We start from the raw sequence: 20,239 nt of genomic DNA, 5'->3' as shown, positions 1-20,239 counted from the left end.
TGCACATCCCCTCTGGTGGCTATCTAAAGCCACTTACTAAGCCTAGAGCTCCATCTGGCTTTAATTTCAGAGAAGGAATGTGTAAAACTGGTACTATGAAGACTGCGTAGAGTCAACATGAGACCTCAATCCATGATCTTTTCCACATCTCAATGGAATAGAAGACCTTTACTAAGATCAGACACCTATGTGCTCATTATAGGCCCAGACATTCAAAATTTCTAGTATGGAGGAAGATATCTGGAAACGACTGGAAGATGCAACAAGAAATCACAGAGTAACTGAAAACTTTGAAATTATAGGCCATGGAATTGGCACACATTCAATTTATTTTAGCTTATTTGTCAACAAAGGCATGTTAGCCATCAATACCATTCACCACAGAGGCACCCATACCTGGGAGCTAGTCAAGGCTGGTCTTTCCACCTTGCAGAGATGACTCCAATGCTGTTATTTTTATATTTGACTTTATTAAAAAACCTACATTACCCATTTCCCTTGTCCCAAAACTCAGGCTGCCAGCAGAGGGTTGGAGGTATAAATAGGTATAGTTACAATAATCACATATATACCCTTTTCCCCATATAAGCACTCCACTTTAATCCACAGAGGTCAGATAATTTACTAAATGGATAGTACCTGGCACTGAGAAAGCTTAATAAGATGCAGGAAGTTTTAAAGTACCTGCTTTTTGAGGCTACCAGGCAGTTACGATAATTTAGTAAAAAAAGGATAGAACACCCTCCTCTCTCCATAAAGGGCACCTGTGGGTGTAACAACGCAACAGAGGTTGTAGGGCTCTAGACTGAGACAAGGAATTATGTGTATGCAGTCAGCAGTGCGCGCCAGGCTCTGTAAATAAGCAGCACTTTTTATACATCAGTTCATTAAATTCTTACCCTAGGAGATAAGCAGTATCCATTTCACAGGCAAGAAAATCAAGGCTGTGAGTGGTTATTTAATTTGGCTAAGTTACGTAACTTGTAAATGGCAGAGCTGGGATTCAAACCCAAGCTAGCCTGTTTCAAAGTTCAAGTTATTTTCCACAATACTGTGAGGTGGAGAACCTTGTGCAGCAGTGGACAGCTTGGGCTTACCCTGTGATTCTGAAATGAAGACCCAGGCACCCAAGGTTCCATCCTTCACAAATGAGGAGTCAAGCCCTGTCGCAGGGGAGCGAATCCTTTCAGCTGCCTCACTGGCTTTACTGCTAGCTGCTGCATTCTCCTCCTAACTGGAATGGCACTAATTTTGAGGATTACCGACTGCCCAGACTATTCTAGTCCTGTGGCCCTTAATCTAAATAATCAGAAGCCAAAGTGGCAGAAGATTCTGCTATGGAAAGAAAATATCTTGCATACAGGATGCAGAACTAGTTTAGGTTGTCAACTAAAGAAGGTGGCTATCAGAAAGCTACCCAAAGATGGTTACCCTACTGGCAGTTGAGAAAGAATAGGCAATTGGATTCATCCTTTGGTTGATTATGTCAGGCAACTTGATTTAGAGACAAATCTCTGCCTGATGCGCTTCTTTCTTCCCTTTGGCTGGATATAATCAGGTCCTAGTTATCAGGGTCTTTTGGTCCCAAACTGGGGGATGCTGATTTCCTGCGCTTTTCAACTAAAAGGGAATCAGGGACCTAGAACTATGGTTTAGTTTCTCTGCCTTAAGCCTACAGTCCTCAACTCCCCAGGGTGGTAGTTCTGAGAAGGCAGGTTCTTTACACACACAGCCAGGATGCACGTGTGTGCTGGCAGGTAGGAGGGGAACAGCATATTTATTAACAAAGCTAAGGTCATTCAAACATGCCCATTGGTAATATTTTCACATCCTTGCCCTACAGCAGGATCTCTAGTTTGTTGCCCAGAGATCTCGCTCATCTCTGAATTCCTAGTTCACAGAAACAAGAAATACCCTTAAGAGTCCATGTTAAGAATATTTTATTTGTTTTTTGAGATTACATAGTCATTATTGCTGATCTAATACAATCACTTAGACATAAAGATTTCCAAGAACTTCTCAGAAATGATGATCCTTAGAAGTTTTATTCCTTTCAGTAAGATGACAGAACTAGATGATTACGTATATATATAGAGATATATATATGTGTATATATATAGTTTAGAACCTGTCCACATATAATTTGCTGGTGTTGCCTATTTTCCCTCCGTAATTTTCCTTTATTGAAAAAGCTTAATGCAACAATGCATTTTGATTCCTTTTTTTAAAACCATGGCAAAGTTAATTTTGAGAAAACCACAGGAGCAGCAATATCAGATCTGTTCAGAGAAAAGCGAAGCAGCAAAAAAGCTCTGCAAGAGTATGTGGCCATGGGGAGCCGTGCTCACATGGGCAAGTAGGATAGGGAGGGAGGAGAGCAGAGGGAAGGTAGAGTAGATATATTTTTTTCTTTGTTTAAATGAAAAAAAGAAAACTGAATATCTCCATTAAGAAGGCAAAAAAGTGCCAGGCACGGTAGCACAACCTGTGGTTCCAGCTACTCCGGAAGCTGAGGCAGGAGGATTGCTTGAGCCCAGGATTTTGAGATTAGCCTGGGCAACATAGTGAAACCCTGTCTCTAAGGGGCAAAAGAAAAGAAGGCGGCAAAATATTAGCACAGATTCATTGTAGAGAAAATGGTATGTATCCTCACAGACTGGAGCCACATACAAAGAGATAATTAGCCTTCTTTCCCATGCTTCCAGATAACAAGGATGCATCTAAGGTAAGAGGTTGGAGGAAAGAAGACACATTGCTCTGATTCCAAGGGTAGAGGGAATAATGACCGATTTCAACCCTAAGATAGAACCCAAATACTTAGGAGGCTTGTGGTTCTTTCTTCTTAATGTTGATAGCACAATGTTCCTACAAAGAAGAGAGGTCATCTGAAACTCAGAGGCAAATAACTCATCATGGGCAGCAACACTGGCAACCTAACTCAGAAGCCCAGTGTGGCTCCTTTTTTATTTGGAGTGGGTCTCTTCACTATAGCAAGGCAGAATGCACTCCTTAAGTACCAGCACATAGTAAGCTCCAGAGAGCAAGGCTTTGCTGAGAAACAGCAGGTTATGATTTTTGGTCTAAGAATACAATAGGCTAGAGACCATATATCTGCCAAATGGAATCTGTTCTGGATATAAGATAAGGTACAAAGATCTGAATCTCTTGCTAAAGGGACCCAATTAATACAAAAATCAGGACTAGGTAGGCAAAAGGAAGAACTGAATGTCTTAGTGGGATTTTTAGCATTTATGATCTTCCTTATAAAAAAGAATATAACCAGTACTTGCTGAGACATATGGCCTGTGAAGAACTGTAGTCTATGGGCTGAACCTGTATACTATTTAATGAGGCAAATAGTCATTTACCAAAGTTCCACTTCCTACTTCCAAAAGTAAGGTCACTTTCAGACTAGCTCTGAGAGTGTATGTGAAGACCAAGAGAAGTCAGTGAGGGTGGAGGTAGAAGAGAATCAGGATGGGAAGGTTATAGTGGTCATGGGTGGTCTGGTGTTTCCTTGAGCCACCTTGGTCTTGAAACTTTGAGGCAGATCAGCGTAGGAAAAAAGTGGGAAACAAACAAACCTGAGAGTGTTAAATAGGATCGATAAGGGGAAGAGGCTTATTTAATTCAAGTTTCCTAGGGCCACTCCAGACTAACTCTTAGAACCAATCTGGTCCCAATGAAACCCTTGAGACCAACGGATCAGTCTCCAAAAGGAATCCAATTTTTTGGGTGGGACATAAAATGTCACGCTGCCCACAACACATTACTAATTCTTTTTGTAGCACTGGAGTTACTCAAGAAACTGCCTCTGAAATACAGAATCCTCAAATGGAAGAGTTATAAAAGATATGCCAGCACAGAAGACCACAGATCAGATTGCAGATCTCAGTTTCATCCATGGCAATTGTCAAAGGAATGAATGTCTTACGAGGTTCAAACTAGTCAAATTAGTTGTGATAATCTGGGTACAGTTTACAATTTCATCTCCGTATCCCTCAGCCAGTCAAGCTGCAATGACCTCCCTGGGAAACAAATAAATATACTCTGCTTCGTTAGGGTATCAAGCTCTGAATCTGAAAGACCAGTCCCATTTCCAAGGCCTATACCCCCAAGTCCCTGGAAAAGTATGCCTTTCCCTACTCAGTTTCAGATGTAGCTTTAGGCAATAGCAGGAAGTTTCAGGAAGCAGTGCTTCACAACAAGCTCTCCTTTTCTGAGATAGTATCAATCTGGAGGGGCTTCCTTGGAAAATATCCAATTAAATGACAAGGAAGTAAAACTATGGGTCCCAGTGGAGCTGGCCCCACTTCCTGAGCAGAGGTTGGCTGGATTAGAAAGACAATAAAACAAATGTCTAACAAATACCAAAACTGTGGAGGAAATAATGGAGGCACATCCCTCTTGCAACCAGCAAGTGTTAAAATGGACATAAATATTCAAGGAGAAGAAAGGAGTCCTGGGTAAGAAAGGAGACCCCTGGTAGGCACAGCACAGCTGAGTTCTTGATGTAGCTTGGCAAAGCCATAAATAACACTCCTTCCTTATTAGCCTTTATATAAAGAAGGCAGTGATAGTGATGGTCAAGACTGGGAATCCAATCTTGCCTGAAACACTGGCCATGTTAATTCCCAACGGCCTCACCTGGGGAAGGGCCAAAGCTGAGAAAAGCAGGTGCTGAAAATTTATTCCAGAAAACTCTAGGGAACGGGGAGTATGGAATCTCTGGACTAACTCGTGAGCCTGGACAAGAGGAAAAATGGCCACTGCTGAGGATTCAGTCAATGGGGAATGATGCAAATGATGCACTGGGAGCAGTGACCCCATTTCTTTCCTTCCTCAGCCTGTCCTCTGTGGCTCTCATGGCCCTCAGGGCAGTAACCACACTCTGGGCCAATGCTACAGGCACAGGATTCTTGATTTTAATAAATAAATAACCTAACACACAGGGTGAGCACGGCAGGCAGCTTTGATTGGAGAAGCAGCTTGCTGAATTCTTTCTTGTATAGTAGTGGGGAAAAGGCTTGGAGTTCTATTCCTTAAAACTTCTGGTTTGAGTTACAGGAACTTAATACCTGGAGGGAAAAAGAAAGATGAGACTGTGATGTTATCAGCTAATGGGGATGCTGGGACATGAAGAGCCTGCCTAAAGGTGTAACAGGAGGCAGAGACTTTCCTGGAGTGTACAGTGACAGGAGATAACTATGTCTCCTTTTCACATCATTGAAAAAGGCCAGTATTTCTCCATAGAGAGATAAAAATCATGGCAACAAGATGAAATGGGGAAAGGAATTAAGGAAGGGGAACTTTATTTAATGAGGCAAATAGCCACTTACCCAAACTCCACCTCTCTGTCTCCAAAAGGCAAATTCAGGAAGGGGAACACTATTTAAGGCCTTGAAGAGTCTTTTGAGGGTGGCAGTGAGGGGAAGTGGGTTCATTTTTCTGAGTTCATGTAAGCGTATGTGGTTGGGGATGTAAAGACCAATTCCAGTGCAGGAAGCTCATCACTGCCCAGGTGTCCCTGATTTCTGGGGAACCCAAGGCACCTGTAGTAATTAGGCTTGAAGGGCCCATTCTTGTTGAGTCCCAGATACTTGGCCTGTTCATCTGTCAGCTCTGTCAAGTGGGCATCAAAGGTAGGCAGGTGTAGGCTGGCCACATACTCATCTGGAACAGACCACAGAAGCCCTGGTATAAGCATTCATGCCTTTTATCTGATGGCTGTTGTCCCCAAGCTAGGCCTCAAAAAGTTCAAAGACACCTTCTAATTCCTGGAGCTGAATGAAAAATGTTCAACCTTTGCTCACTAGTCCTCAATTCTAAGGAAGCCTTCAGCTTCAAGCCTAGTGCCTTCCAAAGCCTTAACAATTTATCCTTACTAACTCTTTCAGCTTTGAACCCTGCCTTCCAGAAAAGTACGGGAGAGATGAAAGAAACAACAGGCATCAAAATTTAAAAGACGCAACAGGATAATATGGGAACTAAATAATGGGAAGCTCCAACTTTAGTTTTGCCTTGGAGTCCACAAGTTGGGTCATTTAAAACAATTAATGCCTGGGGAAACTTGAATGGAAAAACTAAGAAGGATACTCTCACAGGATAAATGGGATAAATGAACTGTTTGCTTTGCTTTTAGTACTCTTAATTCTTACGGGTTTCTGTTCACATTCTATTATCTGACTACACAGTACTTATTCATAATCTTATGTCATTTCCTGTGTATTTGTTTGGTCTCCCAACTTCATTACATATTCCATCAGAATATGGACTGTGCTGTTGCTTTTATATTCTTCTAAAGTGTCTACTAAAGGGAAAATATATCAACTTTTAACAGTTGTTATATACCTAGTGCTAAGGCAAAACAAAACCAGAAGCTGATTTATTACCTGATCTTTGCCTGAGGAGTTTATAAACACACTGTATCAGTTCAGGTGCTTGAGGCAGGCTCTTTAAAAATTTAAGACAGGTTAATGTTTCTCTTATACAAAACACCCACATAACTGAATAGCTCCTATTCCACACCTCTCCTTTGGCCTGAAGTATTGGGATTGGTGTTGGAAAGCATAGTAAGAAAGTCTTGTGTCATCTGAGAAAAGGCTGGTAGGGGCTATTTGGCAGTCTAGAATTGGAATAAGTCAGATGTCACAAGGTAGGAGATAATTCTTCTCTTTTAAGGGAAGATTTTTTTTTTCTTTGAGATTCGCACATAAAGATACTTTAAGAGAAAAAAAATCCTTAAAATTCACAGGCAGGTAAAATAAATCACAGCAAAATGTCACCACTTTGCTAGGGCAACACATGTCGAAAATGGGATAAATCAACTGGGAATGGGACCTAGGAATCCTAACTCCTACTTTACAAAATGAAGGTACCTTTCCTCCCCCCATACTTAAGTAAGCTAAGGCCCCCAAACTTCCTTTAGCCTCAGACTCTGAACTACTTTGGTAAGGATGGAGATGGAAGAGTAAATACTTACCCATTTTCTTGGGCAACAGGTAGACATCCTGCTTATAGCGACCCTCAGGAGCATTGTAAAGCTCTATCAAGGCAAGAGCCTAGAAAAGCAGAGAGATGGATGCTGATGTGCCATTCATGGGAATCTACCCAAGCAAGTGAAACCTGGTAGGTCTGAGAACCCTCTCCAGACTACTGCTGTCCCACTCTGGAAGCTTTACCTGAGTAGTAGCAGTGATTGAGAGCACAAATGTAGGCACTGTGGAGCAGCTTAGGTTCAGCAGGCGGCCCTAGTGATCAAAGATGAAGACACAAATGGATTAGGACAAAGTTGTTGGCCTTTGAGAAGTGAGGGAAGAGAAGCATGACCACCATTTTCCAAACACTTCCCGACTAACACTGCTGGAAAAAAAGCAGCTGTTTAATATATAAGAACTAACTGACTGACATTTAAATGAAACCACTAAAATTCTGGAAAATCTGATGAAACAAATAGCTAAAAGATTTCTGGAATTATTTGAAAAGGAATATAGATGGTCATATGACACTGAGGCTTATGCCAAATATCAGTATATTTCTCTTTAATTTTCCACTCTCTACAGCAAAATATCCTCCTGAGGATTGGCATTCCTTTGACAGACTGTCTTGAAATAAACAACGATCAGTCAAATCCAGGGACAATCTCTCCAGGTTGTGAGGGGAGATATCTTTGGACTTAGGAAGCTGTGATGATTGATTGATTTATTAGATTGAGTCTCCCTCTGTTGCCCAGGCTGGAGTTCAGTGGCATGATCTTGACTCACTGTAACCTCTGCCTCCTGGGTTCAAACGATTCTCCTGCCTCAGCCTCCAGAGTAGCTGGGATCACAGGCGTGCACCACCATACTCAGCTAACTTTTGTATTTTTTATTTTATTTATTTTTTTTAGTAGAGACGGGGTTTCACCATAGCGGTGATGATTTTTGTGCTTCTCCTTCAGTTTGGTTCTCCTGAATTCAAAGAGAGCCTTGTCAGCCCTGCATTTTGAGTTGGTGATTCAGATAGCAGAAGAACTAGAAACTGCCCCCAATGCCACCCTTTCCTATTTTGTTTCCTATGAAGCCTGACCACCTTTTTGCTCAACCATGTAGCACAAAACACCCATGGTACTTGCTTTTGTCACCAAAATTACCAGGTGGGGACCTCTTAGGGCAGCTAGAAATAAGTCATCAAGTCAGCAGACTGACATCAAAGCTATTAACGCATATTTAGCAATCTGCCCATCTCCTCCTCATATACACTTCTTCTTTGTGAAGAAATAGTGCAGTCCCTTTACGAATGCCCTAAAGTATCTGAGAAGATGAGATAAAGTGAGGAAAACATGAAGAGAACAGTAAGGATACTAAAAACCCCTAACTTATGGGCCCCTAGATAAAGACCATGTATCTTTTACATTTTCATATTCAGGTTCTTTAATATAAAAAAAGAAAGAAAAAAGACTGAAAGTCAAAATTGGGAAAAGTATTATTATCCTCCTTATTATTTTGGTATCTTTCTCTGAAGAAGAGAAAGCTTCAAGGTAAGAATAGAAGGCATCATTATAACTGTCAGGAATCCAGGACTAGGGAGGAGGAGCTTTTAAGAAAGGAAAAGGGGTCAAACATTGACATGGAAGCCAAGTAAAATGAAAGTCAACAGTGTCAATGTGAGCTAGGAGCTAGGATGAGGAAATATCAGTTGAGCAATTGATATCTAGGTAGGTGCCTACTACACATCTGGCTCAATTCAAGGGAATGGACATTCAAAAACAGGGAATGTATCAGTAAAAACATACATTCCCAGAGCTTGCCTAAGATAGTCCTGGTTACAGTCGGGAATATCTACTTTGTGCTTACTGATTAAAGCATCCCACAAATGACATTATCTCTTTGCACACATCACTTAAAGTGGCACTGGTTCTATCTGTGAATTCCTTCTATAGTAATAATCATTATCTGACTCAACCTGTGGATTGACATGGAGAGACGGGATAATTGGTGAAAAGTGGGGAACCAAAATAGTTTCTTAATTGCAGAATGAAAAGATCTTTCACAATTAGAAGTAAAATCCACTGGGAAAGTAGTCAAACTTGTGCTTAACAGAGGAGTTGAAAGTATGCGAGAACATGAGGAGGAGGGGACCTGGGTACTGCAGTCTCTCCTGTTGTGGGGGAGTATTTTTTGCCAGTCTCAGCCTTACCTCTGCCAGCAGTACTATCCTCTTGCCATCAGGCCATATCACATGGTCAACTTGAGATCTCACTCGCTCCCAGGTCAGCTCTGGTGTCCGCAGACTCGCCTGGAACACATATAGCAAGTACAGCATTAGCCATAGCAAGCCCCACTGTGGGGACAGAAAGATGTTGAAGGGAGCCATTTCAAATAGCAGGTTGAAAGGAGCAACCAACATGCCAGATGGAGAATACCTGTCCTGTGTTGGTTAGGACTGTTCCATTTCAGGGAATTTAATCTGAGGCCCAGCCAGGGAGGGATCACTCAGGATGTCATTCCACAACATATACTGTGTGCCCACTCTCACAGTAAAAGGTGCTATGGGAAATACAAAAGAAACCAAAGACATGGTTTCTGCCTTCAAAAAGCTTCTACTTTAGCTGGGGACACAAAACAATACATATGTGAGAGGAAAAAAATGCCCTTAAAGTACTTACAAAGCAACATGCAAACAAGTGCAAATTAATACAGTGCAAACTGAATATATAAGTGCTGAAGAAACACAGAAAAAAAAGGAAGAACACAGATGAGTGGGTTTAGTAAGAGGCCAAATGTCCTAAACATAGCATGCTGGGGCCCAAGGTTCTGCCTTCATATCCCAAGGTCCCAGGTTCCACCTTTTCAATGATGGTGGTCCACCCTAGTTACAGAAGCTTTGTGACCTAAGTGCAAATGTGAGGTAGCCTTTAAAGAAATGCTTAATGGTAGAGTAAAGCTCCCAATGGCTCACCCTCCTTCCATTTCTGTATATTGTATATTCAGAGAAAATGAGAAAAAAATGTTATTTTGTTTTTTAACAGCAGCAATCAAATAACAGCCACGGGGTGTAGACTTAAGACAACACCTTCTTTCTTCCAATAGGCAATGCCTAAAATAGAAAGTGAGTTCATATTCCAAAACTACCCATTGGCTCATTTGATAAAATTAAGGAGTCCTGCCAAATAGTTTTCAGACAAATAAAGAGAAACGCTTTTAGTTATACAATAATGATTCATTTACAGGGTACATACCATATTCTAGGCATTGTAGTAAAGAACATGAATATAGATAAGACTGTGGATTCCTTTACTGGGCTGTGAACCATTTATGGACAAAGACAATATCTTCTTTTCATTTTTGTATTTCAAGGTCTATTTAAGCAAACAATGGTATGCTAAGCTAAAGTTTAGAAATTCATGGTTCCTATCCATGAGGAAGTACCAATGTAGTGGAAAAGACATATACAATTATATTTCAGTGCATTCAGAACTATATTAATGGTGTGGACCATTTCTTTATTAGGTAGATGGGAAACACATATAATTTCTTGAAATGTCAAGTTTCATAAATTGGTTCAACCTTTCTAGAGGGCAATTTGGCAGCAGCTAGCAAAATTTTATACGTACCTAATCTTTGACCAATCAGTTTCACTTGTTTAGGTCACGATCCTATAAAAATACTTTCTCAAGTTCAGAAATATAAGTGCCCAAGAATGTTCAATCCAGCCTTATTTATAATAGTGAAAAATATAAACAAACAAGGGAATGGTTAAGTAAATCAGGGTAGTTCCATATAGTGGAATATTATACAGCTCTTTTTAAAAAACGTACTACAGCAAGAAGCTCCACAAAAAAGATAGACATATATGTGTTAACATGAAAACCATTCACTATTCTTTTTTTTTTTTTTTTTTTTTTTTTTTTTTTTTTGAGATGGAGTCTCACTCTGTCACCCAGGCTGGAGTGCAATGGCATGATCTTGGCTCACTGCAACCTCTGCCTCCTGGGTTCAAGCTATTCTCCTGCCTTAGCCTCCCAAATAGCTGGGATTATAGGCACACGCCATCATGTCCGGCTATTTTTTTTTTTTTTTTTTTGAGACGGAGTCTCACTCTGTTGCCCAGGCTGGAGTGCAGTGGCCGGATCTCAGCTCACTGCAAGCTCTACCTCCCAGGTTTAGGCCATTCTCCTGCCTCAGCCTCCTGAGTAGCTGGGACCCAGGTGCCCGCCACCTCACCCGGCTAGTTTTTTATATTTTTTAGTAGAGACGGGGTTTCACCGTGTTAGCCAGGATGGTCTCGATCTCCTGACCTCGTGATCTGCCCGTCTCGGCCTCCCAAAGTGCTGGGATTACAGGCTTGAGCCACTGCGCCCGGCCATGTCCGGCTAATTTTTGTATTTAGTAGAGACGGGGTTTCGCCATGTTGGCCAGTCTGGTCTCGAACCCCTGACTTCAAGTGATCTGCCTGCCTCGGCCTCCCAAAGGGCTAGGATTACAGGCATGAGCCACTATGCCCAGCCCACTCACTATTAAGTGAAAAAAATCAAGTTGCAGAACAATATAGTGTAATATCAATTATGGAAGTTTCTGCTTATTTTAAGCATATTTATAGTGTTTGCATTTTTAAACTAAGCAAGTATTACTTTAAAATTGGAATTTTAAAAAATAAATGTTATAAATAAATACTGTAAATATAAGGGTTAAAAAAAACTTAAGGGAAAGGCACAGTGGTTCACGCCTATAATCCCAACAATTTGGGAGGCCAAAGTGGGAAGATCCCTTGAGCCCAGGAGTTCAACATCAGCTTGGGCAACATAGTGAGACCTTGTCTCTACAAAAAAAAAAAAAAAAAAAAAAAAAAAAAACAGAATTAGCTGGGCATGTTGGCATGTGCCTGCAGTGTCAGCTACTCGGGAGGCTGAGGTGGGAGGAATGCTTGAGCCTGGGAAGTTGAGTCTGCAGTGAGCTGAGATTGTGCCACTGTATTCCAGTCTGGGCGGTAACAGAGTGAGACCCTGTCTCAAAAAAAAAAAAAAAAAAGAATTTAAGCAAACAGACCATTTTGAGAAGTTAAGGATATATGAAGTAGAATCCATTAGCCTTTAGAGCTTAGTACCATGGAGGGTAATAAACCACAAAGAGTCAAGAGATACTCTTGGTGACAATGGCAGTTTTTATTGAAATGACGGGAGTTTTAAGTATTACAGGTTCTTAGTATTTCACACCCCTAATCTCCCAGAGGCCAAGCAATCTTGGTGATTAGGAGTAAAGAGCTAAAACCCATCTTAGGAAGTATTCCTTGGGAAGAAAGATATGGCAGAATCAAGGAAAGGACACTTCTTATGAACATAAGAAAATAACCAATGCTTAGTAGAGGCAGTTTACTAGAGCACTGGAATGGCTATGCTATAGGTGAAAGTCTGACAGTAAGTTTAAAAAGGGGTTTGAAGAGAAACTTGGTTAACTTATCTCTATCACTGTCCAGGAAGCTCCAATAACCTGCCTATTAAGGCCTAGTCAGCAGTCACATTCCTCAAGAGCAGAAGGGTTTCCTATCTTATGGCTGGCACAGGTTGACAGAATCTCTCAAAAACATCCAGTTGTCTTTGCTGTGGAACTATAATCACTAAACAACCTACCAGGAAAAGGGATTCCTGTGCAGACTACCTTCCCAAACCAGGTGTACATCCCACCATAAACTGGCCACTCATTATGCTTGCACAAATTGGTCTCACATAATTCTGAACAGTGCACATCTGTTTTTTTTTTTTTTTTTTTTTTTTTTTTTCAGGGATAACAACTGTGGTTCTATTCCTGTAAAGCACAAAGTCTCAGGTTAAATCATTCTTTGGCTGGAAAAAATGTTTAAAGCCTATGTACTTAATGGTTTGACCACCTGAATTGTGAAGCTTACAATTACACAGGCCTTCTATGTGATGCATGTGGGTAAGCAGGTCTGCTTTTTTTTGAGACGGAGTCTCACTCTGTCGCCCAGGCTGGAGTGCAGTGGCGCTATCTCGGCTCACTGCAACCTCCGCCTCCCGGGTTCAAGTGATTCTCCTGCCTCAGCCTCCTGAGTAGCTGGGACCACAGGCACACGCCACTACGCCTGGCTAATTTTTGTATTTTTAGTAGAGATGGTGTTTCACCATGTTGGTCAGGCTGGTCTCAAACTCCTGACCTCATGATCCGCCCGCCTGGGCCTCCCAAAGTGCTGGGATTCTAGGCGTGAGCCACCACACCTGGCTGCAGGTCTGCTTTTAAGAGAAAGCAAACATATAAAAGAAAGATATGGCCAAAAGGCAGTGAAGAACACAATCCCTATTCCCAGGTCCTTCAATATTCACAGCATTCATATTTCTCAGAAAAAAATGCAGCTTTCTAAATGATCAACTCTTCTGATGAGCTGCTCCTTCCTAAATATGCAGCAGGCAACATCTCAAGGTTAGGTAAAACTATGAATTCCTACCAAAAAAGGAAAAAAAAACTCTTCAAAAATTTTGATTACTAAAAATATCTGGATACTTACCAAATCATTTTCCTACAGTTTCACTTAGCTGACTGGTAATGATTTCCCTCTTTTTCTCACACTGTGCATCCAATCCATTTAGCAAATTCCATTAGTCACAACCTATCACTTCTTATCACCTGTAACACTTGCCCATGTAATCCAAGCCACCACTTTCTACAGTCAGAAATACTGAAAGAACCTGGTGTTATCCCTATCATTAGTCAAGCTCCAGAATGTTTTCTTTATACAAAAGCCAGAGTAATTTTCTTTTTAGAGACAGGATGTTACCATGTTGCCCAGGTTGACTTCTAACTTCCAGGCTCAAGCAATCATCCCACTTCAGCCTCCTCAATAGCTGGGGACTACAGGTGTGAGCCACCACACCTGGCTTCCAGAGTAATTTTTAAAAACCTAAGCATTCAGGACATAGGCATGGGCCCTAAGGACTTCATGTCTAAAACACCAAAAGCAACGGCAACAAAAGCCAAAATTGACAAATGGGATCTAATTAAACTAAAGAGCTTCTGCACAGCAAAAGAAACTACCATCAGAGTGAACAGACAACCTACAGAATGGGAAAAAATTTTTGCAATCTACTCATCTGACAAAGGGCTAATATCCAGAACCTACAAAGAACTCAAACAAATTTACAAGAAAAAAACAAACAACCCCATCAAAAAGTGGGCAAAGGATATGAACAGACATTTCTCAAAAGAAGACATGCATGCAGCCAACAGACACATGAAAAAATGCTCATTATCACTGGCCATCAGAGAAATGCAAATCAAAACCACAATAAGATACCATCTCACACCAGTTAGAATGGCAATCATTAAAAAGTCAGGAAACAACAGGTGCTGGAGAGGATGTGGAGAAATAGGAACACTTTTACACTATTGGTGGGATTGTAAACTAGTTCAACCATTATGGAAAACAGTATGGCGATTCCTCAAGGATCTAGAACTAGAAGTACCATATGACCCAGCCATCCCATTACTGGGTATATACCCAAAGGATTATAAATCATGCTGCTATAAAGACATATGCACACGTATGTTTACTGCAGCACTATTCACAATAGCAAAGACTTGGAATCAACCCAAATGTCCATCAGTGACAGACTGGATTAAGAAAATGTGGCACATATACACCATGGAATACTATGCAGCCATAAAAAAGACTGAGTTTGTGTCCTTTGTAGGGACATGGATGCAGCTGGAAACCATCATTCTCAGCAAACTATCGCAAGAACAGAAAACCAAATACCGCATGTTCTCACTCACAGGTGGGAACTGAAAAATGAGATCACTTGGACTTAGGAAGGGGAATATCACACACCGGGGCCTATCCTGGGGAGGGGGGAGGGATTGCATTGGGAATTATACCTGATGTAAATGACGAGTTGATGGGTGCTGACGACTTGATGAGTGCAGCACACCAACATGGCACAAGTATACATATGTAACAAACCTGCATGTTATGCACATGTACCCTAGAACTTAAAGTATAATAATAAAAAAAAAAAAAGAAAAAAATTTATAAGAAGAAAATTTATTTAAAAAAAAAACCAAACCTAAGTCAGCTGGGCGCAGTGGCTCATGCCTGTAATCCCAGCACTTTGGGAGGCCGAGGCTGGCGGATCACGAGGTCAGGAGATCGAGACCAGCCTGGCCAACACGGTGAAACCCCGACTCTATTTTTTTTTTTTTTTTTTTTTTTTTGAGATGGAGTCTCGCTCTGTCACCCAGGCTGGAGTGCAGTGGCGTGATCTTGGCTCACTGTAAGCTCCGCCTCCTGGGTTCACGCCATTCTCCTGCCTCAGCCTCCTGAGTAGCTAGGACTACAGGTGCCTGCCACTACGCCCAGCTAATTTTTTGTATTTTTAGTAGAGATGGGGTTTCACCATTCACAGGATGGTCTCGATCTTCTGACCTTGTGATCCGCCTGCCTCGGCCTCCCAAAGTGCTGGGATTACAGGCGTGAGCCACCGCACCTGGCCAACCCTGACTCTATTAAAAACACAAAAATTAGCCAGGCATGGTGGTGAGCACCTGTAGTCCCAGCTACTCAGGAGGCTGAGGCAAGAGAATTGCAGGTGATCAACCTGCCTCAGCCTCCCAAAGTGCTGGGATTAGAGGTGTGAGCCATCGTGCCCGGCCTGTGCACCGGTTTCATTTTGAATCAATTACATGCCTGACAAGGTAGTTAACTTCTTAGTTTCCAACTGAAAATTAAGAATAAGAATAATTCCTCATGGAGTGGTCAAAAAGATGAAATGAGATAAAGTAAAAATACAAAAGGTATATGTCTGCATTTGGAGTTATTTTTATTTCAGAGTTTCTTGAGGGTTTACAAAGGAAAATTCCTTCCCCTTGCCTTCCTCTGAAGATTTCCCATTAGGGCCCAGGGCATGACATCAATACTTCCCTTTAGGCCTTTCCCCTTAGGGGGCTCTAGAAGCAAAGTCATCCAGGAAATGAGAATCATTTGCTGGATAGTTTTAGAAATACTAATATCCTTGATCACTCAGGAAAGAGGCAGTATGGCAGCAAAGAGGCAGTATGGCACATAAATGAAACTTAAGCAAAAGAAAAATAAAGAACCAACTACCAACTAAATTGTTCATTGTAAGCAAAATATCATGGTAAGAGAGAGTAATAAGGCCATACCACTCAGACACCCCAGGGTAGACAGAGGCTTTGGTAGGTTGTTCTGCCAGCTATTTTTTTTTTTTTTTTTTTGAGACAGAGTCTCGCTCTGTCGCCCAGGCTGGAGTGCAGTGGCTGGATCTCAGCTCACTGCAAGCTCCGCCTCCCGGGTTCACGCCATTCTCCTGCCTCAGCCTCCTGAGTAGCTGGGACTTCAGGCGCCCGCCACCTCCCCCGGCTAGATTTTTTGCATTTTTTTAGTAGAGACAGGGTTTCACCGTGTTAGCCAGGATGGTCTCGATCTCCTGACCTCGTGATCCGCCCGTCTTGGCCTCCCAAAGTGCTGGGATTACAAGCTTGAGCCACCCGCGCCCGGCCCTGCCAACTACTTTTAATAATGGAAGAACAGAGCACAGAATTTAAAGGGGAAACCATATATAATAAATATTATCCAGTAAGCTCTCAGTCCATCAGCTGGTCCTTACCTGGTAATGCTGAAGCTCAATCAAAGCAGCCCTCAGTGGAGATGAAAGCATGCTTTGCTTGAGCCAGCTACCCATGAGAGAAATAAAGGTGTGCCATAAAAATGCAGACAAAATTTAAAACCAGAGTAAAAGTCACACTGAGGAGAGATACTACCCTTTTGGTAAATCTGAAAATAAACAACACTTGGCTGGTTGAGGTGGCTCACACGCGATAATACCAGCACTTTGGGAGGCTGAGTGGGCAGATCACAAGGTCACCGAGTTGAGGACCAGCCTATCCAATATGGTGAAACGTCTGCCCTCTACTCTAAAACATAAAAATTTAGCCAGGCGTGTGGTAGCGGGCCCGCCTATAGTCACAGGCTACTACCTGGAGGCTTTGAGAAAGGACAATCACTGAACACCCAGGATGGAAGAGGCTTGTGCAGTGAGCCCAAGACCGTGCCACACTGCACTCCAGCCTTGACGACAGAAGCGAGACCTCCGTCTCAAAATAAAAAAGAAAGAAAAAAACACTTCTATTAACTATTACTTGGGCAACGTATTAGGACCCAGTGCTATTTTGGATTGGAAAATTATAGGGTGAATATAACCAAATTAGAGAATCAAAGTGATATATTTTCCAGGTTTGAAGAATACATGCTACTACACAATGGCACTGGATTGATTATGACACCTGCAGACATAATACTACAGTTTGAAAAACATGTGAGGGGTGACCTCGCCCAGTAAAGAGAGGGATAAAGAAGAAACCACAGTATTTGATACACACAGTCAATCCTAAGCAACAGAATCATCCCAGCTACACTAGCTTTTCTCTCCCTTATTTCCTTGGACCAACCTACTTATCTCATCTTTTATGGTAAAACCAAACACCCCAAAATACTGACTACCATACTGATTCACATTCATTGTATCCCTTAGCTTTGAGTTTGTATCATTCATTGTAGTTTTGAGTTTATCTTGCTCTCAATCCTAAACATAGAGATAAGGCTTACAGTGTGTAAACAGGCATCGAGCTTGAATAGAAGATGACCAATCATTTAAAATTATTAAATTGAGATGAAGAAACTTTATAGTCTCCACAAAAGCAGGCTATAGGGCTAGTAAGTGAAAGAACAACTCTGCAAGGACACTCATGTTTAGGATGGCTTGTGACACTGCTCTCTCATTTTCCAGTTTGTTTCTTGTGAAGGAGAGAAAAAAGCCCCCAATAATGAGCCACTTGATCTTACCACATCAATCTCTGTGTTGGAATGTCCCATGTTACAAACGATGCAGCTATTCTTCATACGGTCCAAGTGCTCTCTGGTTACCACATTCTTGTTACCTTAAAAACAGAAGAGAGGTTTGAGCGCTCACTGTCTTTTGGCAGCAGCAGAGAAAGATAATCCACAGAATGAGAAAATAAATGTGCAAATCATATAACTGATAAGGGACTTGTTATAAGGAATTCTTACAACCCAATAAGAAGAAGACAATTTAAAAATAAGCAGACCAGGTGGCTCACACCTGTAATCCCAGCACTTTGGGAGGCTGAGGTGGACGGGTCACGAAGTCAGGAGATTGAGACCATCCTGGCTAACATGGTGAAACCCCGTCTCTACTAAAAGTACAAAAAATAGCTGGGCATGGTGGCGGACGCTTTTAGTCCCAGCTACTAGGGAGGCTGAGGCAGGAGAATGGCATGAACCTGGGAGGTGGAGCTTGCTGTGAGCCGAGACTGCGCCACCGCACTCCAGCCTGGGTGACTCTGTCTCAAAAAAAAAAAAAAAAAAAAAAAAAAAAAGCAGGCCAGCCACGCTCACTCATGCCTGTTATCCCAGCACTTTGGGAGGCTGAGGTGGCAGAATCAATAACTTGAGCCCTGGAGTTTGAGACCAGCCTGGGCAACATGGCAAGCCCCATTTCTACAAAAAAATACAAAATAAGCTGGGTATGGTGGCATGTGCCTGTAGTCCCAGCTACTAGGGAGGCTAAGGTAGGAGGATCGATTGAGCCCCATAGGTCAAGGCTGCAGTGAGCTGTGATTGCATCACTACACTGTAGCCTGGGTGACAGAGTGAGACCCTGTCTCCAAAAGAAAAAAAAGAAAAGGCTCTGAATCGACATTTCTTCAGAGAGATGTACAAATGGCCAATAAATACATGAAAAGATGCTCAACATCATTAGTCATTAGGGAAATGGAAATCAAAATCACAATGAGATACCACTTTACGTTCACTAGGATGGCAATATCAAAAAGAATGGCAATAACAAGTGTTAGTGAAGATATGGAGAAATTAGAAGGCACATGTATTGTTGGTGGGATTGTAAAATGGTGCAGTCACTTTCAAAAAGTTTGGCAATTCCAGCCAGGCGTGGTGGCTCATGCCTATAATCCTAACACTGGGAGTCTGAGGGGTGGATTGCCTGAGCTCAGGAGTTCAAGACCAGCCTGGGCAACACGGTGAAACCCTGTCTCTACTAAAATACAAAAAATTAGCCGGGTGTGGTGGCGTGTGCTTGTAGTCCCAGCTACTTGGGACACACACCCGGCTAATTTTTGTTTTTTTTTTAGTAGAGACAGGTTTTGCCGTGTTGCCCAGGCTGGTCTTGAACTCCTGAGCTCAGGCAATCCACCCCTCAGACTCCCAGTGTTAGGATTATAGGCATGAGCCACCACGCCTGGCTGGAATTGCCAAACTTTTTGAAAGTGACTGCACCATTTTACAATCCCACCAACAATACATGTGCCTTCTAATTTCTCCATATCTTCACTAACACTTGTTATTGCCATTCTTTTTGATATTGCCATCCTAGTGAACGTAAAGTGGTATCTCATTGTGATTTTGATTTCCATTTCCCTAATGACTAATGATGTTGAGCATCTTTTCATGTATTTATTGGCCATTTGTACATCTTCTCTGAAGAAATGTCGATTCAGAGCCTTTTCTTTTTTTTCTTTTGGAGACAGGGTCTCACTCTGTCACCCAGGCTACAGTGTAGTGATGCAATCACAGCTCACTGCAGCCTTGACCTATGGGGCTCAATCGATCCTCCTACCTTAGCCTCCCTAGTAGCTGGGACTACAGGCACATGCCACCATACCCAGCTTATTTTTGTATTTTTTTGTAGAAATGGGGCTTTGCCATGTTGCCCAGGCTGGTCTCAAACTCCAGGGCTCAAGTTATTGATTCTGCCACCTCAGCCTCCCAAAGTGCTGGGATAACAGGCATGAGTGAGCGTGGCTGGCCTGCTTTTTTTTTTTTTTTTTTTTTTTTTTTGAGACAGAGTCACCCAGGCTGGAGTGCGGTGGCGCAGTCTCGGCTCACAGCAAGCTCCACCTCCCAGGTTCATGCCATTCTCCTGCCTCAGCCTCCCTAGTAGCTGGGACTAAAAGCGTCCGCCACCATGCCCAGCTAATTTTTTGTACTTTTAGTAGAGACGGGGTTTCACCATGTTAGCCAGGATGGTCTCAATCTCCTGACTTCGTGACCCGTCCACCTCAGCCTCCCAAAGTGCTGGGATTACAGGTGTGAGCCACCTGGTCTGCTTATTTTTAAATTGTCTTCTTCTTATTGGGTTGTAAGAATTCCTTATAACAAGTCCCTTATCAGTTATATGATTTGCACATTTATTTTCTCA

General features: G+C 42.1%; 1 protein-coding gene across 1 annotated transcript in view; it reads right to left on the bottom strand.

The window, feature by feature from the left end:
- Window positions 1–1,923: 1,923 nt before the first annotated feature.
- The window catches only part of LOC115898329 (putative adenosylhomocysteinase 3), a 22,198-nt gene continuing 3,882 nt past the window's right edge, over window positions 1,924–20,239 (bottom strand). Inside the window, exons 2-7 of the mRNA XM_030932993.1 lie at window positions 17,848–17,942; window positions 9,178–9,276; window positions 7,182–7,250; window positions 6,983–7,061; window positions 5,553–5,673; window positions 1,924–5,078 (exon numbers count right to left, since the gene is read on the bottom strand). Of these exons, the coding sequence (XP_030788853.1) occupies window positions 5,072–5,078; window positions 5,553–5,673; window positions 6,983–7,061; window positions 7,182–7,250; window positions 9,178–9,276; window positions 17,848–17,942 (470 nt within the window). The 3' untranslated portion in view covers window positions 1,924–5,071. The remainder of the gene's footprint in view (window positions 5,079–5,552; window positions 5,674–6,982; window positions 7,062–7,181; window positions 7,251–9,177; window positions 9,277–17,847; window positions 17,943–20,239) is intronic.

The sequence above is a fragment of the Rhinopithecus roxellana genome, chromosome 6, assembly GCF_007565055.1.
Source record: "Rhinopithecus roxellana isolate Shanxi Qingling chromosome 6, ASM756505v1, whole genome shotgun sequence".
Classification (NCBI taxonomy): Eukaryota; Metazoa; Chordata; class Mammalia; order Primates; family Cercopithecidae; genus Rhinopithecus; species Rhinopithecus roxellana.
Note: the sequence above shows the minus strand (reverse complement) of the source record. Positions and strands in the feature narration are given on the sequence as shown.